The 27130-nt window shown below is 38.2% G+C and overlaps 1 protein-coding gene across 1 annotated transcript in view; it reads right to left on the bottom strand.

Moving 5' to 3' along the window:
- Positions 1-24482, bottom strand: part of RCOR1 (REST corepressor 1) — a 334186-nt gene extending 309704 nt beyond the window's left edge. The window contains exons 1-2 of the mRNA XM_053697429.1: positions 24156-24482; positions 23991-24053 (exon numbers count right to left, since the gene is read on the bottom strand). Coding sequence (XP_053553404.1) covers positions 23991-24053; positions 24156-24306 — 214 coding nt within the window. The 5' untranslated portion in view covers positions 24307-24482. The remainder of the gene's footprint in view (positions 1-23990; positions 24054-24155) is intronic.
- Positions 24483-27130: the final 2648 nt, after the last annotated feature.

Consider the following 27130-nt stretch of genomic DNA (forward strand, 5'->3'; position numbering starts at 1 on the left):
ACAATTTTATATCAATGGAATGAAGGGGTTCAAATGGAACACCCTGTAAAACGTTAAGAACTAAGTTTAAACTCCATGGCGGAGCAACAGCTTTAAACACAGGCTTGATCCTAGCTAAAGCCTGACAAAAAGCCTGGACGTCTGGATTTTCTGACAGACGCCTGTGTAACAAGATGGACAGAGCTGAAATCTGTCCCTTTAATGAACTAGCTGATAAACCCTTTTCTAACCCTTCTTGTAGAAAAGACAATATCCTAGAGATCCTAACCTTACTCCAGGAGTAATGTTTGGATTCGCACCAGTATAGGTATTTACGCCATATTTTATGGTAAATCTTTCTGGTAACAGGCTTCCTAGCCTGTATCAGGGTATCAATAACCGACTCAGAAAAACCACGTTTTGATAAAATCAAACGTTCAATTTCCAAGCAGTCAGCTTCAGAGAAGTTAGATTTTGATGTTTGAATGGACCCTGTATCAGAAGGTCCTGTCTTAGAGGTAGAGACCAAGGCGGACAGGATGACATGTCCACTAGATCTGCATACCAAGTCCTGCGTGGCCATGCAGGCGCTATTAGAATCACTGATGCTCTCTCCTGTTTGATTTTGGCAATCAATCGAGGAAGCAGCGGAAAGGGTGGAAACACATAAGCCATCCCGAAGTTCCAAGGTGCTGTCAAAGCATCTATCAGAACCGCTCCCGGATCCCTGGATCTGGACCCGTAGCGAGGAAGTTTGGCGTTCTGGCGAGACGCCATGAGATCTATCTCTGGTTTGCCCCAACGTCGAAGTATTTGGGCAAAGACCTCCGGATGAAGTTCCCACTCCCCCGGATGAAAAGTCTGGCGACTCAAGAAATCCGCCTCCCAGTTCTCCACTCCCGGGATGTGGATTGCTGACAGGTGGCAAGAGTGAGACTCTGCCCAGCGAATTATCTTTGATACTTCCACCATTGCTAGGGAGCTTCTTGTCCCTCCCTGATGGTTGATGTAAGCTACAGTCGTGATGTTGTCCGACTGAAACCTGATGAACCCCCGAGTTGTTAATTGGGGCCAAGCTAGAAGGGCATTGAGAACTGCTCTCAATTCCAGAATGTTTATTGGAAGGAGACTCTCCTCCTGATTCCATAGTCCCTGAGCCTTCAGAGAATTCCAGACAGCGCCCCAACCTAGTAGGCTGGCGTCTGTTGTTACAATTGTCCAGTCTGGCCTGCTGAATGGCATCCCCCTGGACAGGTGTGGCCGATGAAGCCACCATAGAAGAGAATTTCTGGTCTCTTGATTCAGATTCAGAGTAGGGGACAAATCTGAGTAATCCCCATTCCACTGACTTAGCATGCATAATTGCAGAGGTCTGAGGTGTAGGCGTGCAAAAGGTACTATGTCCATTGCCGCTACCATTAAGCCGATCACCTCCATGCATTGAGCTACTGACGGGTGTTGAATGGAATGAAGGACACGGCATGCATTTTGAAGCTTTGTTAACCTGTCCTCTGTCAGGTAAATCTTCATTTCTACAGAATCTATAAGAGTCCCCAAGAATGGAACTCTTGTGAGAGGAAAAAGAGAACTCTTCTTTTCGTTCACTTTCCATCCATGCGACCTTAGAAATGCCAGAACTAACTCTGTATGAGACTTGGCAGTTTGAAAGCTTGAAGCTTGTATTAGAATGTCGTCTAGGTATGGAGCTACCGAAATCCCTCGCGGTCTTAGTACCGCCAGAAGGGCACCCAGAACCTTTGTGAAGATTCTTGGAGCCGTAGCCAATCCGAATGGAAGAGCTACGAACTGGTAGTGCCTGTCTAAGAAGGCAAACCTTAGATACCGGTGATGATCTTTGTGGATCGGTATGTGAAGGTAAGCATCCTTTAAATCCACTGTGGTCATGTACTGACCCTCTTGGATCATGGGTAAGATTGTCCGAATAGTTTCCATTTTGAACGATGGAACTCTTAGGAATTTGTTTAGAATCTTTAAATCTAAGATTGGCCTGAAAGTTCCCTCTTTTTTGGGAACCACAAACAGGTTTGAGTAGAACCCTTGTCCTTGTTCCGACCGCGGAACCGGATGGATCACTCCCATTATTAACAGATCTTGTACGCAGCGTAGAAACGCTTCTTTCTTTATCTGGTTTGTTGACAACCTTGACAGATGAAATCTCCCTCTTGGGGGAGATAATTTGAAGTCTAGAAGGTATCCCTGAGATATGATCTCTAGTGCCCAGGGATCCTGAACATCTCTTGCCCAGGCCTGGGCGAAGAGAGAGAGTCTGCCCCCCACTAGATCCGGTCCCGGATCGGGGGCTCTCGGTTCATGCTGTCTTTGGGGCAGCAGCAGGTTTCCTGGCCTGCTTGCTCTTGTTCCAGGACTGGTTAGGCTTCCAGCCTTGCCTGTAACGAGCAACAGCTCCTTCCTGTTTTGGTGCAGTGGAGGTTGATGCTGCTCCTGTTTTGAAGTTCCGAAAGGGACGAAAATTAGACTGTCTAGCCTTAGCTTTGGCTTTGTCTTGAGGTAGGGCGTGGCCCTTACCTCCTGTAATGTCAGCGATAATCTCTTTCAAACCGGGCCCAAATAAAGACTGCCCCTTGAAAGGTATATTAAGTAATTTGGACTTAGAAGTAACATCAGCTGACCAGGATTTTAGCCACAGCGCCCTACGTGCCTGTATGGCGAATCCTGAGTTCTTAGCCGTAAGTTTGGTTAAATGTACTACGGCCTCCGAAATGAAGGAATTAGCTAGTTTAAGGACTCTAAGCCTGTCCGTAATGTCGTCTAGCGTAGATGAACTAAGGTTCTCTTCAAGCGACTCAATCCAAAATGCTGCCGCAGCCGTAATCGGCGCGATACATGCAAGGGGTTGTAATATAAAACCTTGTTGAACAAACATCTTCTTAAGGTAACCCTCTAATTTTTTATCCATTGGATCTGAGAAAGCACAGCTATCCTCCACCGGGATAGTGGTACGCTTAGCTAAAGTAGAAACTGCTCCCTCCACCTTGGGGACCGTTTGCCATAAGTCCCGAGTGGTGGCGTCTATTGGAAACATCTTTCTAAATATTGGAGGGGGTGAGAACGGCACACCGGGTCTATCCCACTCCTTAGTAACAATTTCAGTTAGTCTCTTAGGTATAGGAAAAACGTCAGTACTCGCCGGTACCGCAAAGTATTTATCCAACCTACACAGTTTCTCTGGTATTGCAACGGTGTTACAATCGTTGAGAGCTGCTAAGACCTCCCCTAGTAATACACGGAGGTTCTCCAATTTAAATTTAAAATTTGAAATATCTGAGTCCAATCTGTTTGGATCAGAACCGTCACCCACAGAATGAGGCTCTCCGTCCTCATGCTCTGCGAGCTGTGACGCAGTATCAGACATGGCCCTAGCATTGTCAGCGCACTCTGTTCTCACCCCAGAGTGATCACGCTTGCCTCTTAGTTCTGGTAATTTAGACAAAACTTCAGTCATAACAGTAGCCATATCTTGTAATGTTATCTGTAATGGCCGCCCAGATGTACTAGGCGCCAAAATATCACGCACCTCCCGGGCGGGAGATGCAGGTACTGCCGCGTGAGGCGAGTTAGTCGGCATAACTCTCCCCTCGCTGTTTGGTGAAATTTGTTCACATTGTACAGATTGACTTCTATTTAAAGTAGCATCAATACAGTTAGTACATAAATTTCTATTGGGCTCCACCTTGGCATTGGAACAAATGACACAGATATCTTCCTCTGAGTCAGACATGTTTAACACACTAGCAAAAAACTTACAACTTGGTTATAATCTTTTTTAGCAAAAAACGTACTGTGCCTCAAAGAGGTACTAACGATTAAATGACAGTTGAAATAATGAACTGAAAAACAGTTATAGCATCAAACTTTAAAACAACAAAACTTTTAGCAAAGGTTTGTTCCCATTAGTAAAATAACAATAATTAAATTTGACATAAAAAATACAAAGCAACGTTTTTATTCACAGTCACTATAAGAATTCTCACAGCTCTGCTGAGAGAATTTACCTCCCTTCAAAGAAGTTTGAAGACCCCTGAGATCTATCAGAGATGAACCGGATCATGCAGGAAATATAAAAGTAACTGACTGGTATTTTTTGATGCGTAGCAAAGAGCGCCAAAAACGGCCCCTCCCTCTCCCACACAGCAGTGAAGAGAAACGAAACTGTCACAATTAAAGCAAAAAAACTGCCAAGTGGAAAATAATGCCCAAATATTTATTCACACAGTACCTCAGCAATGTAAACGATTCTACATTCCAGCAAAAACGTTTAACATGATAAATAGTTATTAAAAAGGATTAGTGACCTTTAACAGAGTAGTTCCGGTGAAATACCATCCCCAGAATACTGAAGTGTATACATACATGTCATTTTAACGGTATGGCAGGATTTTCTCATCAATTCCATTCAGAAAATAAAAACTGCTACATACCTCAATGCAGATTCATCTGCCCGCTGTCCCCTGATCTGAAGCCTTTACCTCCCTCAGATGGCCGAGAACAGCAATATGATCTTAACTACTCCGGTTAAAATCATAGTAAAAAACTCTGACAGATTCTTCCTCAAACTCTGCCAGAGAAGTAATAACACGCTCCGGTGCTATTTTAAAATAACAAACTTTTGATTGAAGTCATAAAAACTAAGTATAATCACCATAGTCCTCTCACACATCCTATCTAGTCGTTGGGTGCAAGAGAATGACTGGGACTGACGTGGAGGGGAGGAGCTATATGCAGCTCTGCTGGGTGAATCCTCTTGCATTTCCTGTTGGGGAGGAGTTATATCCCAGAAGTAATGATGACCCGTGGACTGATCACACATAACAGAAGAAATAGAAGTGAATTTAATAGGTGCCTTAAAATGAAATGCTGTATCTGAATCAGACAAGTCTAATTTTGACATTTCTATCCCTTTAATAAGTAAATTTAGCTGTACTGGTTTACAAATATTGCCTAAATAACATTGTTGCTTACAATTGCTCTATAAACTATTAGATTTTACAGATGCAAAGATATAAATATCTTGAAATTCAAGCCTTCTCTGGAACCGAGCAGTTTTGGATAAACTGTTTTGCATCCGTTATGCATTTTCAGGTTGTCTAGTACACAGAATGAGCGGTAAACTGGGCTACTCTAAAATTTCAAAAGGCAGTCCCCTGTGCTAGACATGGCAATTGTATACCAGCACCAGGACAAATACAACAAGCCCTATGGGAAGCTGTAAATTTAACAATCTGTACTCAACACTGGTACATATTACTATAGTGGAAGTCTGCAGCCTGTCTAAAAGCCCCCCCCCATATCTCCTGAGAAGGTACATTTTTCTAAAGATGGAAACCTCATTCCAGAAAACCATAACAGAAGGAAATCTGGCAAAGGCAGGATGAGCTCCCAGATCAAAAAGATGCAGAGCAGGACATATGCTAAAAGATTTGACAGACCCAAAGAAGCTGGCCTTTAATGCTCCTAGAATTTTACCCATGGCTCAAAAAAAAATAAAAAAAAAATTGGGTTAGTCTCAATACATACGATTATCGCTGTCTGGCTCCTAAAATATTCTTACTAACTCCTAAATTTTAAACATATCTGTTGACTCCTGTCCCAAAGCCCAAAAGAAGGCAAGAGGTGGGTGTTTGGCGAATGAAAAATAATTGCAGAAAAAAAGGATGCCAATTTGTTTTTAAAAATATTAAGATTTGGCTGATCTGTCATTCTATAACAATACAACAGAAATGTCTTAATTACATGGTGTTTACTGTTTACCTAAGTAATTTCCCCACTTGTGACTTGTTATACCAGTTGCATATTATGGGTGGTAAATCCCCATAGAACTAGCGGATGAGCTGTTCGTTCCTGGTAGAGCGCTTCTCTCTTCATATGCAAATTAATATGACCCTGGGGAAGTCTCCCTATGGGTGATGGGGGAAACCAGACATGGACTCCTTACCCAGTTTGAGGAATGTGGCTGTACCTCACTGACGAGGCCCATAGGAGGCCGAAACGATCATCTGGGGTTGTCATGTTCCTTGTTAAGAGGAGAATTGCCTGGTATTTCGGGGCTGGACTGACCTTACTTGGCGGTATCAGACTGATATACTTCAGGAAAGTTTTCCTCTGTGGAAAGCACACTGGTCTAAAAGAGGCTGCTCATGGGTGGTAAATCGCCATAGAACTAGCTGATGAGCTGTTATTTTCTGGTAGAGCACTTCTCTCTTCGTATGTAAGTTGCATATTACTACATGTAACGCACTGGAATTTGTTCTATAGCGTTTATTTTTTTTATTTGAAACAGCTGGTTTTGCTCATTGAAAATAGCACAAATAAAAGAAATGTCAGTACCTAAGTACAGTGTTGGCGTTTGCATAGATGGAGATAGATAAGCATATATGTACACAATAAGCCCAATACAGGCGAAAATGCATCAGGGGGTTGGGGGCTTTCGGGAGCTCCTTAATTTTTAACTTGTTCTTCACACTTGAGCTGACTTAATTTATGCGTTGCCAATGTGATTTAAATACTATTACTGTTGGAGACATTACAAATGCTTATACTATTAACACACAAATTTGCAAGATACTAATCAAATGATACCAACCTGGATGTACCAGGGTTGACTGTCTGGTTACTTTTTACTTGTAGTTAACCGAGACGCTACTGTGAAATTTGTGCTAGCAACGTTAATACTAGGTAAACGCTAAGTTTATAAATTACTATCAACGCTAATGTGAATTATACCTAAGTAACGCTAGCAGCAGTATACTGATAGAGTGGTGACTCTAACTTAATTTTGACTTGTTAATTAACTAAGACACTGTGAAATTTGGGCCAGTATTGTCAATACTAGATAACCGCTTTATTTACAAGCCTCTATTAAATGTCACTACAATATATCTCTAAAGTTAACACTAGTTCTCTGACAATAGAGCGATGACTTTTACCGAACAGACTTAAATACAGCTAAATAACCAATTGTAGACAATCCATATATAAGAATCTTTACTGAGAGATCTCATAACGTAACATACAACCGGGGCTGACTCTGGACCAACACTAAGTGTGTCACATAACTAATACCCCTAGATACATTGTATAGCTCAAATAAGAGTTAACGGGTCAACATTGTGCATCAACCACTCTGATTTCAGTAGCAGCCTCTGTTATCACGTATAGCTGCTTTCCCTATTATAGCCACTTGTTGCTTAGAACACAATTTACAGTATATCTATCATTACCTAGTCTTAAAGGGACATGAAACCCAATTGTTTTCTTTCATGCTTTAGAAATAGCATGCAATTGTAAACAACTTTCTAATTTACTTCTATTATCTAATTTGCTTAATTCTCTTGAAATACTTTGCTTAAAAGCATATCTAGATAGGCCCAGTAGCTGCTGATTGGTTGCTGCACATAGATGCCTTCATGCGATTGGCTCACCATGTGCATTGCTATTTCTTCAACAAAGGATATCTAAAGAATTAAGCAAATTAGACAATAGAAGTAAATTGGAATGTTTAAAATTGTATTCTCTACTTGAATCTTGAAAGGTAAATGTTTGGGTTTAGTGTCTCTTTAATTTATAGCCTAACAGACTCTTTGGGCTGAGCCTAGACCCATATTAATCGTGCTATTTTACGAGTTACGTTACTGTGAAAATTGTTCCAACAACGGACAACATTATATTGTTATAACCATCACCTAGTGCAGGTGGTATTATCAAAAGCTTTATACCCAGACTATTAAAGTTGGAAAATAACTTTGGTTATAACCTCTAATAATAACCCGAAAAAGTCCAAGCTGCAGCAGCACTGTGTAAAAAGATTTTATTTAAGCCACAAAGTTACTACAACTTTCGGACAAAAATGTCCTTAGTCATGTATAAAGTTACACTGATACAAACAGGCTTAATATACCCATAACCCCTCACACTTCATTACAAAAAACACCTGCCTTTACCTACCTACTTCCATTTTTACTATTAGCTCCCTCTAGTGTGCACAGACTAAATTATTCATTATACTATACAGATCAACTAAAGATTTTATTCATGCAGATACCAAGAATACATTTCTATTTATCATCATATATACACAGAATAGACACCAAAGAAAAGGGGTATCCAGTGATCTTATATCACTAGAAACATTTTTTTAACCCATAAAGCAGTGCTTGACAAATATGTTTAAAAATTAGTAGCCAGTAAGAATATTTAGGAGCCAGGCATATTTTTAGGAGCCAGACAGTTGGATTTCTATATAGATATATGGAGAATAACCCAAAAACTTAGCAGCCAGGGGTAAAATTCTAGGAGACAGTGGCTCTCAGGCTCCTGGGTTTGTCGAGCCCTGCCCTAAAGTACCTTTCTCTCTAATAATAACCCAGTATTGTTGCAAGGATATTTTTCACATATAGGAGATTAAAATTGGTTACTTAGGTTTTAAGCTTTCACCCATGCGACTTACTAACTCTATAATATCGCAATATTAGCAAGGGGGTTTTAACATACTGTTTTATTTATTATTTACATGAGTTGAATAATATAATCACATGCACACTATTGTTGAAGTACTCCAATTGACCCTTATTCAAACCCTAACCAATGGGGATGTTGTACAGACTGTCTTGAAAAAGGCCTTGCATAGGCCGAAACGCGTCGACATTTGGTAAGCACATTTTTAACAGAGCTTTGATTTTTTGTACATCTACACTATGTCTTGTTTATTTATTTTTTCTTGGGTTTTTTACTGAGGACACAGAGAACCACAGGACCACATTGGAGGATTATTCACATTTTTATAGATATACTCTTTATACCTTTTTTGTGTACACATTTTTTCACCAAGACACACACCTCTATTTTTGCAGTCATTTTTGTTTTTATTTTCATTTTTGCAACGTCAGTTTTTTTCACCTTATATATTTTTTCCTCACCATTTGGATGTTTAATTTGGACACAATATTACTTTGAGTATCTATTGACATTTTGACATTTATTCACTTGTGTTGGATTTCTATCACACATATCCCTCTATATGGATCCATGATTGGTATACCAATTTTACTCTGACCATTTGTTGACTCACTATTTATACCGATTGTTGATTTTACTTTTACAATCCATTGTTTAGAATTTATGTATATTATATAGGATTTTTTAACTTTGTTATTTCTTCTCGTCTCTCAACAATTGTATATCTACATACCCCCATGTATTAAACTATATCCACTACATCTATATCACTTTAGGAGTTTTTTCCACATCGATAATATATTTGTTTTCCCACTACCCCTGCCTTTATAGGCGCTGTATACACCCGACCATTTGATGTTGTACAGATTATCAATATTTATACCACAACTATAACCACTAGAGCATCTGTAGGTATCACGATTTATACCATCTGTGATTTGATTATATATAGCATACTCTTTCTGGTTTAGGAACCAGGTAGTTATGACAAACTATTATTCTCACTAGCTTCCTATACTTATTGGTCTAGCTCTCCCATACGGAACCATTTACTTATGAGAGGACTTATTACTGTCCTTTTATCAGTGATTAGTATCCTCTTGTTCACACATTTAATTTTCCCGATTGTCTTATTTGAAGACTATTCAAAAGGCGATACATTTATAGAATCAGGTTATTATAGATTTGTCCCAGTGGGTCCCTTATTTAAATTTTTTCATTAAAACTTATGTTTTAATTCTTTTGGTCTTGGCAGAGTGTGCTATATGTGCAGTCTTTTCTGTGGATCTCTATATTCCACAATTTGTATTTTCAGATAAGATAAGCATGTCTGCTTTCACCATCTGAACAGGTTCTTGAGAGAAATGGGCGGGGGTTTCAATGAAGAAAAAAAAAAGAACACAGTTATTTCATATACAAAAAAGGAGCTAAATCACTACCATGTAATGACCTACAGTATATCGAATCAAAGGAAACAATATTAGAGAAATTTACAGTATAGTGTCCCTTTAACTTCCTTGCAACTCACACTAGCAGAGATCGCTTGTATGTGCTAATGTAGTTTGCAGCAATTTCCATAACAGTTATATAATAGAATTTGTTTTGCCAAACTTCTTACAATATTCCTATAACACCTCACCTTGTACACTACTGAGTGATTTACCACCAATGGCTTAATAAACCACTTGGTTGAAATTGATCCTGCAAGTCCTCGTTTTTTGTTGTTCATATATATATATATATATATATATATATATATATATATATTTTTTTTTTTTTTTTTTTTACATAATTATAGAAAAACTGGTAGATAAGAGTAAGCAACTTCCAGATGGCAAAAAGCTATGAATGAACACAAACTGAAAACTACTAAACACAAAGCCTTCCTACAGGATTTGAACAGAGTGTGGTAAATTTACCATCACGTATATGAAAGAACACTGTACTCAGGCAAGCAGTTGTGCAGATTTCATTGTTTGCAAAGCTGCTGCAGAAACACTCTTCCAATACCCAGGGATCAATTTCAACCACCAATGGGAGGTACATTTCTGCTGCTGCACCTCGATTACATAGCTTTTCCTTTACCCAGTACAGCTATATTGAAATGCAGTGTGTGTGTAGATGTTATGCAAACAACCTGTAGAGCAGCACCCCTACTGTAGCCCACATCTGGACCTTTACAACGTTGTGTGACTCAGCACCACTGAGCAAACTCAGACATTTCACAAGTAGGTGTATCGAACCACATCTTCTTAATCTGACTAATATACACACAGTTGAATAAATGAAGAGTATATTCCTATGGGATTATACTATTTTACATTGAGGCATTATCTTTAGAGTATAATGTAATGTGGCACCAGCCAAACCCGGACATAAAATATTTTGAGTAAATTTTCTTAAAATGTACTTTTGTAATTTTAAACTACTTACTACTTCTATTATCAAACTTGCTATGTTCTCTTGGTATCCTTTAATGAAGAGGATACTTGGGTAGGCTTAGGAGCAGCGTCTCTCAATGCTTAATGGTCAGCCCATGCCCTTATGGATTACAGAGCTGCCACACAGAAGCACATGCTTTGTAGCCTAGCATAAAAATGTGCATGTGTTGGAGGCCATGATCAGTGATATGTGCATGCTATCACACCGATTGGAAGTTTCAGGTGAATTTCTGGAAGGCCAGAGCATTGCTTCATATTTTATATGGCAGCAGTTTTGCATGAATGTTATCCATTTGCAAGAGCATTAGGTCCCTGCTGCACTATTTCCTGAAATGTAGTGCCTACCTGGGTATCTCTTCAACAACAACAAAAATTTTGCATTAAGCCAATACTGAGAGAGTTGAAAAATGTATGAAAACTAAAAGAAACATTTTCGTAAAAACAAAAAAAAAAAAAACAGCAAAATGTATGATTTTCAACAATGGACATTAAGAGAATGAAGCAAATTAGATAAGAGTAGTAAATTGGAAAATTCTTAAAAATTGCATGTTCTTTTGAATCATGAAAGTTTAATTTTTCTTTACTGTCCCCTTTAATGCCATTGCTCCCCTGCAAATCTATGTACACAGAATCAACCCATACTAAGTTTCAAGAAGTTCAATGAACAGAAGATTATTTGGAGTGGATTGGAATAGATCTGCACAAGAGAGTGTAAGGGAGGGAGGAACAAGAATTAAAAAAAAATAAATGTTATTGTTTTAAATAAAATTATTTAAAAATAAATTTCAAAGTGATGGTAAATCCAAGCGTTTAACAAACACTTGGATTTACCATCACTAAAAATCAAGTGGAGTTTAAATGATGAGATATGTAAAACAGGATGCTAAACTCGCCCTTTCTGTGCCGTTGCACAGCGCTAAACTCAGCGGCTCCGGCCGCCTACGGCACATAGCTCTTCTACAAATGAGGTGACGCTTGCACCTCTAACCAATAGCCGTGCGTATCAGCATGCACAGCTATTGGTTTAGAGGTGCACCTCATTGATAGAAGAGTGATGTGCCACGGGCGGCCAGAGCCGCTGAGTTTAACGCTGTGCAACGGCACAGAAAGGGCGAGTTTAGCACCCCCCCTTTTTATTTCTTCTACACATATCTCATCACTTAAACGCCACTTGATTTTCAGTGATGGTAAATCCTAGGTTATAACAAACGCTAGGATTTACCATCACTTTAAAAAGGGACAGTCAACACCAGAATTTTTGATGTTTTAAAAGATAGATAATCTCTTTATTACCCATTCCCCAGTTTTGCATAACTAACAGTTATATTAATATACTTTTTACCTCTGTGATTAACTTGTATTTAAGCATCTTTTGACAGTCCCCTGATCACATGGCTATATTTATTATCTATTGACTTTCATTTTAGCCAATTAGTGCAGTGTCTGCCACAATCCACGGGCGTGCTCACAATGTTACCTATAGGGTTTACCTGAACTAGCTCTCCCCTGCTGTGAAAAACAAATACAAAAGCATGTGATAAGAGGCGGCCTTCAAGGGCTTAGAAATCATATGAATCTTCTAGGTTAAGCTTTCAACTAAGAATACCAAGAGAACAAAGCAAAATTGGTGCTAAAAGTAAATTGGAACGTTGTTTAAAATTACATGCCCTATTTGAAACATGAAAGTTGTTTTTGGACTTGACTGTCCCTTTAAGGTAATGGTTAAAGGGACAGTTCACCCAAAAACCTTTCTCCCCTTTAAATTATTCCCAATGATCCTTTTTGCCTGCTAGAGTGTATTAAATTGGTTGCAAGTAGCTCCTTTACTCATATTTCAGCATTTGAAATAGCTGATTTAGCTTGTGGTTTCCCAACCTATACTGAAAGCTTTGATACTGGCGTATACGCTATTGACAAGCCTAAGTAAACACAGCCAGCAGAATAAATTACACCCTTAGTAAGGGGCATGATAGTTAAGTAATACAATGATAATTTTCCATTGTTCTCTCTATGTATTGAGCTTTGGTGTTCCAGACAAATATAAGATAAGGAAGCAAGTCTGTACATAAAAGTGATAACATAATGAGATCTGATATTACCTGAAGCTCAACCCATTGTAATAGGCTGTGGTTTCAAAGCACAAAACCAGCTACTTCAGATACACAAATAAACCCGAAAATGCAATTTCTCAAATATTTTATACTCTGCAGTTGGTATAACAAGTCATTTAAAATACATTTATGGAAAAACAATTTTACAGTGTACCGTCCCTTTCTTTAGTTAAATAAAACCACTTAAATTGTTATCAAGGTAATCATTTTCTCCTTCAATAAAGTAGAGCTGAAAAGTTGATCAAATATGAATGATTAAAGGGACACTGAACCCAATTTTTTTCTTTTGTGATTCAGATAGAGCATGCAATTTTAATCAACTATCTAATTTACTTCTATTATCAATTTTTCTTCATTCTCTTGCTTTCTTTATTTGAAAAAGGCATCTTTTTTTTGGTTTAGAACTCTGGACAGCACTTTTTTTATTGGTGGATGTATTTATCCACCAATCAGCAAGGACAACCCAGGTTGTTCACCAAAAATGGGCCAGCATCTAAACTTACATTCTTGCATTTCAAATAAAGATACCAAGAGAATAAAGAAAATTTGATAATAGGAGTAAATTAGAAAGTTGCTTAAAATGTCATGCTCTATCTGAATCCTGAAAGAAAAAAATGTGGGTTCAGTGTCCCTTTTAACCCATTGACCACAGCACTTTTCCATTTTCTGTCCGTTTGGGACCAAGGCTATTTTTACATTTCTGCTGTAATTTTCCTCTTACTCATTTACTGTACCCACACATTATATACAGTTTTTCTCGCCATTAAATGGACTTTCTAAAGATACCATTATTTTCATCATATCTTAACATTTACTATAAAAAATTATAAAATATGAGGGGGTAAAAAAAAAAAAAAAAAAAAAAAAAAAAAAATCGAAAATAACATTTTTTCTAACTTTGACCCCCAAAATCTGTTACATATCTACAACCACCAAAAAACACCCATGCTAAATAGTTTCAAAATATTATTCTGAGTTTAGAAATACCAAATGTTTACATGTTCTTTGCTTTTTTTTGTAACTTATAGGGCCATAAATACAAGTAGCACTTTGCTATTTCCAAACCATTTTTTTTTTTTTCAAAATTAGTGCTAGTTACATTAGAACACCAATATCTTTCAGGAATCCCTGAATATCCTTTAACATGTATATATATTTTTTTAGTAGACAACCCAAAGTATTGATCTAGGCCCATTTTGGTATATTTCATGCGACCATTTTACCGCCAAATGCGATCAAATACAAAAAATCGTTCACTTTTTCACTGACATTATTTACAAACCCCTTGTGCAATTATGACATAAATGGTTGTAAATTCTTCTCTGGGATCCCCTTTGTTCAGAAATAGCAGACATATATGGCTTTGGCATTGCTTTTTGGTAATTAGAAGGCCGCTAAATGCTGCTGCGCACCACACGTGTATTATGCCCAGCAGTGCAGGGGTTAATTAGGGAGCTTGTAGGGTTAATTTTAGCTTTGCTTTAGTGTAGTAGACAACCCAAAGTATTGATCTAGGCCCATTTTGGTATATTTCATGCCACCATTTCACCGCCAAATGCGATCAATTTAAAAAAAAGTTCCCTTTTTCAAAAACTTTAGGTTTCTCACTGAAATTATTTACAAACAGTTTGTGCAATTATAGCACAAATGGTTGTAAATGCTTCTCTGGGATCCCCTTTGTTCAGAAATAGCAGACATATATGGCTTTGGCGATGCTTTTTGGTAATTAGAAGGCCGCTAAATGCTGCTGCGCATCACGCGTATATTATGGCTAGCAGTGAAGGGGTTAATTATGTAGCTTGTAGGGAACTTGCAGGGTTAATTTTAGCTTTAGTGTAGAGCTCAGCCTCCCACCTGAAACATCAGACCCCCTGATGCCTCCCAAATCGCTCTCTTCCCTCCCCCACCCCACAATTGTCCCCGCCATCTTAAGTACTGGCAGAAATTCTGCCAGTACTAAAATAAAAAGGTATATTTGGGCTTTTTTGAGGGGTTTTTTTGAGGGGGGTTTTTTAGCATATTTACATATGCTGCTGTGTAGGATCCCCCCTTAACCTCAACCTCACAGATCCCCCACCAAACAGCTCTCTAACCCTCCCCCTCTGCCTTAATGGGCGCCATCTTGGGTACTGGCAGCTGTCTGCCAGTACCCAGTTTAGAAAAAAAATGTGCTTTTTTTTAAAGAAAAAATCCCTTTTTCTGTAGTGTAGCTCCCCTCCACACCCAAGAACAACCCCCCAACCCTCCAAGATCCCTTTGACTGCTGTTTATTTTTTTTATCTTTGCCCTTTTCCCCCACATAGTTACATTCTCATTTTCTATAATATAGCGGTTCCCACCCGCTCCCGCCCCATGCACGCGCCCGCCCGCCGCCCTTTGTGCACGCGCGCCCCCGTCAGCTCCGCCCCCTATCCAGCCCCCCTCCACCTTACACGGCCCCCCAAGTCAGCTCCCACCAACCAACGATACCGGCCATCGATGTCCTGTGCAGAGAGGGCCACAAAGTGTCTCTCTCTGCATCGGATGGCCATGCAGGGTTATTGCAGGATGCAGCTTCCAGCTGCTTTCCACACCGAGGACGTGCAGGGTACGTCCTCAGGCGTTAACTGCCTTTTTTTTTTGAGGACGTACCCTGCACGTCCTTGGTCGTTAAGGAGTTAACTTATTAAACTGGAGGTTTACCTCCCAGTAATTTAAGTAATTTCAAAAATGAATACTGTATGCATATCTAATGATACATAAAAATCAGTAATTGATATAACTGGAAAAATAATCAGAAAATGTCTTCTAAAAATTAAACCATTATTTAAATTAGGGCTGCAACTAATGATTATTTTCATAATTGATTAATCGGACGATTATTTTTTCGATTAATCAACTAATCTGTTAAAAATAAAATCCTATATTTAAAATAAAATCCACATACTGAGTGTTGTAAATATAAAACTTCCGACTAAAACTTTACATTAAAACAACTGTTGGTCCAATCTTTTAAGCAGCAGAACAATTGTTTTTAATTAAGCAAAACCACAAACTGTTTGAAAAGAGGTAGAAGTAGAAAGAGGTAAACTACTACTGTTGATAACATTCTGCTATTCACTCTTTCAGAAAAGCATTGAAATGCAAAAATATCACCATGACCACATGAGGTTGAATTTAGTACATATTCCAATTAATTAAAAATAGAAGAAAAAGGCAAAAAGGCTAAAGACTATATATCAGTAAAATGACACAGCCTTACACATGTATCTATAGAGTACATATAATCAGCAATAGCAAGCGATCCGCTAAAAATTGTGCAAACAGGTAATAGTGACATCAATTCGTATACCAAATGCCATCAATCTAGGGCTAGGTGTAAACAACAAGCTTGGCACTATATTATGCAAAGCATAGTCCCAAATCACCTGATTTAATATAAACAATACAAATTATGACTTATGTCTGGGTTGCACATAAGACAGGAGTAGATGTAAACTTAAAAAGAAACCTATAGTGTCCTGAAAAAGTGAAAAGTAAAATGTCTGTAGACACACTTAAGGCTAAGGGCATATCCATAAAACACAATACCATGTGCAGGAGCTCATCGGAGTGAAGTAGCTGGTGCTGTGCACAGACCAACTAATTGCAAACCAACTAATCGATTATGAGATTCGTTGACAACTATTTTCATAAATTGATTATTATCGATTATGCCGATTAGTTGTTGCAGCTCTAATGTAAATCAAATCCACTATGTAGGTGATGCGCCACTCTGGAGCCGCAGAGAACTGCTGGTCCTGAGCAGAAACTGACACTGAACCAATCAGCAGCGTTAGTTGCACAACCCGGCTGTGCAAGTAATGTTGTTGATTGGCTCAACAGCAGCAGTTTCTGCTTGGTACTTTATGTATTCAACCCCTTTATGGGGATTAAAACACAAAGTTGCAGCAATAGTGCATAGTCTATTATAATAAAAGTACAAGCTCTAATGAATGAGAAAATGTATTTTTCCCCCACTATAATGGCTCTTAAAATGTCATGCTCTATCTGAACCATGAAATCTTAAAGACTTCTGAATTTACTTCTATTACCAAACTGACTCTGTTCTCTCTTGCTAGGCTTTGTTATTCATAGGTAGGCGTGTACTTCTGGGAGATAGCTGGTGATTGGTGGCTTTACACCTAACTCGCCATTGGTTCACCAGATGTGTCCATCTAGATCCCAGTAGTACATTGCTGCTATGAAGCCGACTTTAAACCCTTACCAGGGGTTGAACACAGTTATAATAAAATGCAATAACAGCATTTTCTTGTTTAAGTTTTCGGTCCCTTTAAAAGTGGCACTATTTTGGTACACGTAGTAAATACCTATGGAATAGGTTTTCACTACTCCCCTCCCCCCATAATTTAAAGGGACAGTCCACTTTATATTTTCTTTTTTGTTTAAAAATATAGATAATGCCTTTACTACGCATCCCTTAGCATTGCACAACCAACATTCTTATATTAATATACTTTATAGCCTTTAAATATCGGCCTGTTTCTAAGCCCCTGCAGGCCATCTCTTATCTCAGAGCAATTAGCTTTTTAAAGCCACAGTGCTAGTTCATATATGTCATATAGATCACATTGTGCTCACTCACATGGAGTTATACAGGAGCCATCACCAATTGGCTAAAATTGGCTAAAATGCAAGTTTGTAAAAAGTACTGAGATAAGAGCGCAGTCTACAAAGGCTTAGATACAAGGTAATCAGAGGTAAAGTGTATTAATATAACAGTGTTGGTTATGCAAAACTGGGGAATGGATAATAAAGTGATTAGCTTTTTACATAAATAAAAAAATTCAGGTAGACTGTCCCTTTATAGCTAAAATTAAATTTGCATACCCAACCCTACTTCATATTATGCACCTAACTGGAAATAATGCAAAACAATATCTTGTAACAGTAACAGAACATGGTGTGATCTGAGATGTCATTGCAGAAAATGCGGCATGTCTGCAGAAAGAATAAGAAACATGCAGGAACTGCTAGCACTCACTTTGTAGCACTGCTCCACATTAGACGGTTAAGCAATGCTCAGTCTGCAGTGTGTAATTTTTCCTTAACACTGTGCATCCAGAGCAAATTGCTGTTTGAAGAGAACAATCAAATATGGAGCAGCACTGCAAAGCACCAGTGCATTTATTGTTGACTGTCACATAGGGATTGTTTTCAACCCCCCCCTCTAGCCTTCCCGGTTTGCAAAACTGACTGATTGCAAGACGTTCTTGTGAGCACTGAGCAATGTACCTTTTTATTACTACATTTCTACCTTGTAATGTTAGACCAAGATTAAAGGAAACAAATTTATTTAAGAGACATTTTAAAAACTTAAAAATGTCTTTGTCTGGAGCCAATTGCTTTATTCTCCAGTTAAACACATTGCAATTGAACCCGTGCTTTAGTAGAACTGACTAATTTAAAATTGAAATTTATTTCACAATGACCTGAAGAAAAAAAAAAAATCTCATTGCAGAAAGTGAAGAAAAATTCTGCATCTGGGCAGAAACCCTGTCTTAAATGCTCTGGATGTCAAAAGTTTGCAACAATATGATGCAGCTGCCTCTAGTTGCCAGTTGGTTAACAGGGAGAAACTGCTTTGTCTTCAGTTGTGATTACTTCAACTAATGTTCGTCACCTGCCAAGTGTAGCTTTGAATGCTAGGACTGGAGAACCATTCTCAGCTCTCACAGAATTAGGACAGTGAGGGAAAACAAAATATAGAACACCAACACACAATTTTAAAGGAATCTTAAAGGGACACTATACCCAAACATTTTCTTTCATGATTAAGGTAGAGAATAGAATTTTAAACAACATTCCAATTTACTTCTATTACCTAATTTGCTTTATTCTTTAGATATACTTTAATGAAGAAATAGCAATGCACACAGTGAACCAATCACAGGAGGCATCTATGTGCAGCTACCAAGCAGCAGCTACTAAGCATATCTAGATATGCTTTTCAGCAAAGAATATCAAGAGAATGAAGCAAAATAGATAATAGAAGTAAATTAGAAAGGTGTTTATAACTGTAAGCTCTTTCTAAATCATGAAAGAAAAAATTTGGGTTTCATGTCCCTTTAAACTCAAACACGTTGAAGAGTAGTTCCTTTCTGGATTTTTCCTGCTTTCGTGTAAATCTATGAAAATGTTGGTTTACCAATGCCCCACGGAAGTTTTAAGTGGACCATGCAGGATTCTTAAAGTGAAGGTCAATTTAGATGAATCGGTTTTTAAAGTATTAAAACAAGGGCACTTTAAATTCATGAAAACTGACATTTCACTTGTTTTCTTCAAAAACGTACCTTTTAATCCTGACAGCCGCTCCAGTGATTCCCCCGGCCGTCGCAAGCCCTCTTCGCAGGTCCAGAATGACGAATCCAGCTTCCTCCAATCACGAGGTTGCCTCAGGCCACGATTCCCCCTGGAGGAAATACGTGATTGGAGGAAGCCGGATTCGTCATTTCTGATGTATGAAGAGGCTTCCAACGGCCGGGGGAAATCGCTGGAGCAGCTGTCAGGAATAAAAGGTACATTTTTGAAGAAAACGAGCGAAACGTCAATTTTGATGAATTAAAGTGACCTTGTTTTTAATAGTATTCTTAAAAACAGGGCACCGATTCATTTAACTTGACTTTCACTTTAATAACCAAGCAAAATTCTACACAGTTACTGAATGATCATTGATATTTCCCCTAAAAAAAAAAAAAAAAAAAAAAAAAAAAAAAAGAAGAAGAGGTCTGTGAACCCCGAAACATCACCACTAAATAAATAATTTATTATTTAACTGAATCCAGTCCTTACTTGTGTATATATATATATATATATATATATATATATATATATATATATATATATATATATATATATATATATATATATATATATATATATATATATATATATATATATATATATATATATATATATATTACCAGGAAGGATACATTGAGATTTCTCTCATTTTCAAGAATGTCCTGGGTCCACAAATACAATAGGGTACAATAAAATACAAAAACAATATTAATACATAACATATGCAAAATATAACACAGAACAGGTAGGAAATATATAATCAACCATGACAGCTGCATTCTGTTTTGAGATATGCAGAGAGGGATCTCTTAAAGGATTCTAGGCTTGGGGAAGGTTTTAAAGTGTGCGGGAGGTCGTTCCATAATTGTGGTGCTCTGTAGGAAAAGGAGGATTGGGTTGCTTTCTTTTTGTATGGGGGCAGACTAAATAATGTGCTGGTACTGGATCGGAGGTGGGAACTGCCAGGGAGAGCATTCTGCTCAGGTAGGGTGAGAGCTTCCCAGAAAGGCTCTTAAACACAAGGCAGGAAAGATGGCATGTCACAATGGTGGGTCCGGTAGTTACATTGTAACACAAAGCGGAAGAACGAGTTATACAGTGTATTAAGTTTATTAAGGTGAGTTTGCGGTGCAGGTGCATATACTACATTCCCATAATAGGGCTGAGGCAGAATTTGTTTATGTAGAGGGCACCTAGTTATGGATAGAGTTTAAATGCAATTTTTCCTATGTGGAGGCCAAACTATAGATTGGGGTCTAACAACATACCCAAGTATTTGAAAGAGTTGACTGCGGTCAGTGTGCAATTTGATTTTGTTTTGATGTGTGGATGGGAATTTTGTAGTTTGTGTAATTTAGGTCCCGTTCCAAAGATCATTGTGACAGTTTTATCAGTGTTTAGGAAGAGTTTGTTTATTTGAGATCCACATTTCTACCTCTGTGAACTGGTCTTGGAGCACTGCCTCAAGCTGTGGCAGAAATCTTTTTCTAAGATTTTTGACAATACTGGGAGCAATGATATTGGGCGATAGTTAGTAACCAAGGTTAACTCACCACTTGTATGGATAGGCACTACTCTTGCAGTCATCCAAAGTTTGGGTATGTAACCAGACACCAAGGATTTGTTAATTAGGGTTGTCACAGGTTTAGCAATTGCCGGTGCACAGAGCTTCAACAGCATTTTTGGGATTTGATCAGGTCCAGACTGGTTTTTCATTTTTAGATTATTAAGGTGTTTAACGACATTGATGGGTACAGGTCTAAAATTGAACTTATCTATATTTGGTCTTTGTAGATTTAGTGGGGCCTGATCCACATTTGTAGTTTCAGGATGCGTGTCATTTATTGGTTTGTCAATCAGAGTGGTGGAGCATCCGACAAAATAATTGTTAAAGGCATTTGCTACTTCTAAGGGAAGTTGCACGGTTTGGTTATCCACTTTGACAGTGGAGGGTTGGGAGTGGATTGAAGGAGTGTGTAAGTTATTTATGACTTTCCAAAACTTTCTAGGGTTTGATATGTTATTCAGATTTTCACAGAAATATTGGGCCTTGGCCAATTTTGTTTGTTTAGTGCATATATTTCGCCATTGTCTATATACACAATGATTGTTCACAGAGCCAGTATGCTTGTACTTTGACCACAAAGAATCCCGAAACTGGTACATTTGAATGAGGTTAGCTGTGATCCAATTCATTTGTGCTCCTTTTACTCTCACCTTACGCAGCGGGGCATGCAAATTCCAAACTTGTAGGAGTTCGGACTGAAAGAATTCAACTGCAGAGTCTAAATCTGGAATTAGGTTTAATCTGTGCCAGGGGAGGTTCTTGATGTCATTTAGAAATGATTAAAGATTAAATTTTTTGAAGGACCTGGTGATTTTAACTTTGGGAGAAGATTTAGTAGCCTTTATTTTGTGCACGCAGTACACTAAGCAGTGGTCACTGAAACTGTTAGGGAGAACACCTGCCTCCTGGAATCGGGTAGGAGAAGTGGAGATAATCCAATCGAGCAGGGTGTGGTTATGGCTTTTAATGTTTATGCGAGTTGGGGAGATTAATTGTGTTAGCTGTAAAGTCTTAAATGGTGAGCCAGAACTATTGTTTTTAGGATTCAGCAAATCAATATTAAAATCTTCAAAGACCAAAATTTCACTTTTTGGGTTTTGAGCTATGGGTTCACTAAGGAGATGGGCTATGTCAGAAAGGGAATGCATAGGGGAGCTAGGTGGGTGGCAGATTCCTGCAGCAATGATCGATTTAGTGCACGGAATCTCAATTGTGCCAGAAAGGAAATCAAAGGTGGCAGGAGAGCTAATTTTTTCTAAGGGGGTGTTTTTTATGGAATTGTCAACATAAATTACAATGCCGCCTCCTCTTTTTGGTCTGTCATTTCTATGGCATGAATACCCATATAAAAGAGGGGATGGAAAATCCCTTTATTACCCATTCAGCAGTTATGCATAACACACTATTAATACACGTTTTGCCTCCGATTACCTTGTATCTAAAACTATGCAGATAGCCCCCTTATTTCAGTTTTTTTGACATACTTGCATTTTAGCCAATAGATGCTGACTGATAAATAACTCCACAGGAGTGAGCACCATGTTATCTATATGACACACATGAACCAGCGCTATCTAGCTGTGAATAGCTATTAAAATGCACTGAGATATTTATGTGCCCTTGAGGGCCGCCTCATAAGCATATGAGCCTACCTATGTTTTAGCTTTCAATAAATAGTAGATTCAGGAGTAATTTGAGGAAGCACTTCTTTACAGAAAGAGTGATTGATTTATGGAATAAACTTCCTCAAGAGGTAGTAGCAACAAACACTGTGGGGGACTTTAAAAATGCATGGGACAAGCATAGGGCTATCCTACGAACTAGATAAGTTTATACTGTTAGGTAAGGTTGGGCAGACTTGCTGGGCCTATGGCTCTTATCTGCCGTCAATATCTATGTTTCTAAATAAGAAAACAAAGCAAGTTTGATGATAAAGGTAAACTGGAAAGTTGTTTGAAATTGCATGCCCTATCTGAATCATGAAAGTTTAATTTTGCCTTTACTGTCCCTTTAAGAAGCTATGCAGAGGCTACAAAACAAAGCAAATTTTGCTAACAAAATTACAATTGTAACACTTTTACATTGTTTCATTGTATGGAGGAGATTTAAAATGTTCTGGAGAATATATATATATATATATATATATATATATATATTTTTTTTTTTTTTTTCTTTTTTTTTTTCTTTAAAGGAACACTGAATCCAATTTTTTTTTATTTTGGGATTCAGCTAGAGCATGCACTTTTAAGCAACTTTGTAATTTACTCCTATTATTTTTTCTTCGTCTCTTGCTAGCTTTATTTAAAAAAAGAAGGCATCAAAGCTTTTTTGTTTGTTTGCTTCAGAACTCTGGACAGCACGAGCAACCCGGGTTGTTCACAAAAAAATGGGCCGGCATCTAAACTTACATTCTTGCATTTCAAATAAAAATAATTAAGAAAATTTGACAATAGGAGTAAATTAGAAAGTTTCTTAAAATTCAATGTTCTATCAGAATCATGAAAGAAAAGAATTGGGTTCAGTGTCCCTTTAATTTGTGAATGACATTTACCCATTTCACAATCGATGTCCTTGTCACTGGCAAACCAAAAATATAAAGGATGGTGTTAGATAAATTACTAAAATACCTCAGTGGGGAAAAAAAGGGGTCATTACCAGAACGAGGGCAACTAATATAATGCAGGAAACAGACTGATAAAATGTAAACACTATATAGACAGGCATTAGGAATCAAGAAAATATCATCTTTATTCTCCAGAAGTCTGATGGCACGTTTGCAGAACACGTTTTCTCGCCTGCTGTTTTCCCTTTGAACAGTAGGCGTACAGATAAAGAAAAGTTCCAATACCCATTTCTTTAGAAATAAAAATTGATAATAAAACACATCAATCCCGTGAAGTACTACAGTATGCTCATATATAGAATATATATTCCATTGTTTTTAAACATATGACGAGTACCCAAAAGGATAGCCAGGTGGCCAAATCATATGGCAAGTGCGAGTTTGAGGCTACCACAACAATGGTGAGGATTGGAAGCAAAGGGTGTAAATCTTACCCTGGTCGTATTCAGGCACCACAGCCTGGTACTGGAGTCCCACTCGCATACCGCCGCCTCCACCTGCAAGTGCATAGGGACATTAGGTGAGAGTGAAGTGGGCACAGACTGGCATACTTTAAGGGGATGCAGCGCGTTCGAGGCTATCACCTGGGGCTGACCTACCGTGTTCGTCCTCGCTAGAAGAGGTCGAGCTTCCTTCTTCCCAGGAGTTGCTGCCGTTCCCGTTAGGACCTAAACTTTTTGTGTTGGTGGCGTTATTTCTTCCTCTCCTCTTACTCGCGACCTCTGCCCCCTTCTCTATCATAGCTGGCATTTGGGGGTACTCAGTGACTACCTGAGGTGAAACTATACTTTCTGTCTATTATGGAGCAAGCCAAGGTCGGAGGTCCCGTATCCCGGTTATATCCACCGAGACCAAAACCAGGACAACTTTCCGTCACATCGCCACCCGCACTGCCACTCTCCCTCACTAGTACAAGCAATAGAGAGAGACTATGGACAACCTACCAGGCTACCCTGCCAGTCTCCGCCTTTCCCTATCACTATTGGCTTCCTAGGAAATTTTGGAAAGCGAGCGCTCTTTCTATTGGTCCATTCTCGTGTCAATCTGAAGCTGCCGGCGTTTCCGTTGTTGTTCGGTTGAATTGCATCTTGTCTTGTACGTGGGTTTGAGGTTTGCAATCTCTACGCCCCTTGATATGAGTTTTTTTTTTATACCTTGCCTTGTGTAAAATTGTTTTTGACCCTGGTTGAAGTTATATTTATGTGAATAAATAAAATAAATTACAACAAACAAGTCATAAAAGAAGAAAATATTTTTTATAGAATAGTTTAAATAGCAAAATATATGACAAATGTCTGGGACTACTTTTTTATTCCTGTAAGCGAATGAATACCACGACTAGACTACTCCATATATATAATAAATAGAAATGAGAGTTAGAAATTAATTTTAAACATTAATATGTCATTGTATTTTGTGTTTGGTACATAGTGTTTGCATTATTATAGACTTTTACTTAATAGTTATTTTATATAAGAAGAGCTTAACAAGTAGTAGTCTTTAAACTGAACTAAGCCTATATAGCAGGTACCAGTGAATTACCTAGGTCCCTTTGATCTCTCCTGATTTGTTTTGATGTACCATTTCTCCTGCTATTATAATAACCTCAGTTTTAGAGTAAAACCTAATGAGTTAATTTTAATGTCAATAACCACCTAACTCCCCAATCTCATTAATACTGTGTCATCCCCATGTTGCATTAACCCATTCCTAACTGATCATTATGTTGTGATTTTCAAATGATCAGACATCCATCTTAATCTTTACCCTACCACATATTAAAAGGTGTTTTTTTAAGTGGTGTATATACCAGCATATATCAACTGCATTGTAAAAAAGTCTGAATGCAAATAATTTGGAAGCATTTAAATGTTAATTTGTAAGCAAAAGTTATTGTTTTGCAGTCCATAGATATGCCCCTTGAAAAGCATCTTGAGTATGTTAACTCCTCACCCTTGCTGTGACCTATTAGGGATTTATATCAACCAATCACTGTTCAGTATGTAGGAGGGTCAGGGTTTTTGAAGTCTGCAGAATACACTCCAGTATCTCGGGAGGCAGTGGAAAAACTACTCTTTTCATAGATCAATTACATGGGGGGGGAACAGGCAAAACAAACAATTATAGTTCACAGTGAAGTTGTTTTACTAATCTTGTTAAAGGGGCAATTGTCATTTTTCTTCTGTGTTGCATCCAAAAAGGGCATTTTAATGCGTTAGAGCTTTCCTTATTAGGCATGAATCATATAGCCCACAGACTATTTGAGTATACATAGGCTTACCATAATTTTTAGAGGTGAAACTGGGACCACCTGGTGCGGTGCCAGTGGGGGTGTGGTCAGGAGCGTGGTCAAGGGGGCGTGGCAATTAACGGTCCTTTTAAAGTAGTAGCTTTTATGTGTGTAATGTTTCGTGGATACTCTACCCTTCTTCAGTCAAACAAGTGAATCACACAGTTTAAATAGAGCACAACACCACCCCCTAGTGAAAAAGACCCCATTACGTTGTCATGGCAAATAAATCATTAATCTAAATCTCAGATTCTAAATAATGCCAAACATCAAGCATAATTATCACTTTCATAATTATTAATTTCACAATTTAACATCTGCAGTGTAATATGTGTTTTATGTGTCTAATTAAGGAACAGAGCCAAATACTGATAAGGCATAAATACAATATTGAATGAAAGTAAAAAAGAAACACGTACCTGCTAAAGCTGTTTAAGAGGCTACTCTATACCATAATGCAGGACAATTACAGCCAAAATGCTATCCTGCATGAAGTAAAGAAAGATCGAAGCCAAAAATCCTGCCTGTCTGTACTTCCTAGTCATACCCATATGATTCCCCTAAGGGTGTATCACTGGCAATGTCACCAGGGGTTGGGGGGGGGTTAAATTCTTAGAAAAATAAACCAAGTAGTACTAAAAAATAAAAAATAAACTATGCTGCTCACTCAGTCGGTATTACTAAATGTAAACTTTGAAGGACACGAACGTTATGCTAAGCAGGGCTGTATGTAACAAAGTATCAGCATCCAACCATGCTGGAGAGCCACAGTCCAGTCATTTTGAATAATGTGTCTGGGTTTCAGGCGGTCTGAAACCTGGACACATGATTTGAAACCTGGAGGTGTCAACCCTACTGGGACAGAATGAACAACTGGGTGGGACACTGGGACAGCGCCTCCAAACCGGGACAATCCCAGTAAAAGTGGGACTTCTGGTAAGCCTAAGTATACAGTATACACAAACTTCAAAATCAAAATGTCTTTATTATACATATAAATAACTACAATCCATGTCACACGCTTCCCCAAATCTTATGCCTCTAGACTGTAAGCTCTTCGCAGCAGGGACCAGTTCCTCCTAGTTTAGTCTGTTATGTATTTGTATCTTACCATATATATTTGTCATTGTATAGTCCTACCTTTGTACCCAGTGCTTAGGAACTTAAAGTTATATTCAATTCATTAATTGCCAAATCACTTGTAAGGGAAATGCAAATCCAGTGATATCAAGCTTTGAAATAAACATTTTATATTCAAATTAGCAAGCTGTAGAAATAGGTTAG

The sequence above is a fragment of the Bombina bombina genome, chromosome 1 (genome assembly GCF_027579735.1).
Source record: "Bombina bombina isolate aBomBom1 chromosome 1, aBomBom1.pri, whole genome shotgun sequence".
NCBI lineage: Eukaryota > Metazoa > Chordata > Amphibia > Anura > Bombinatoridae > Bombina > Bombina bombina.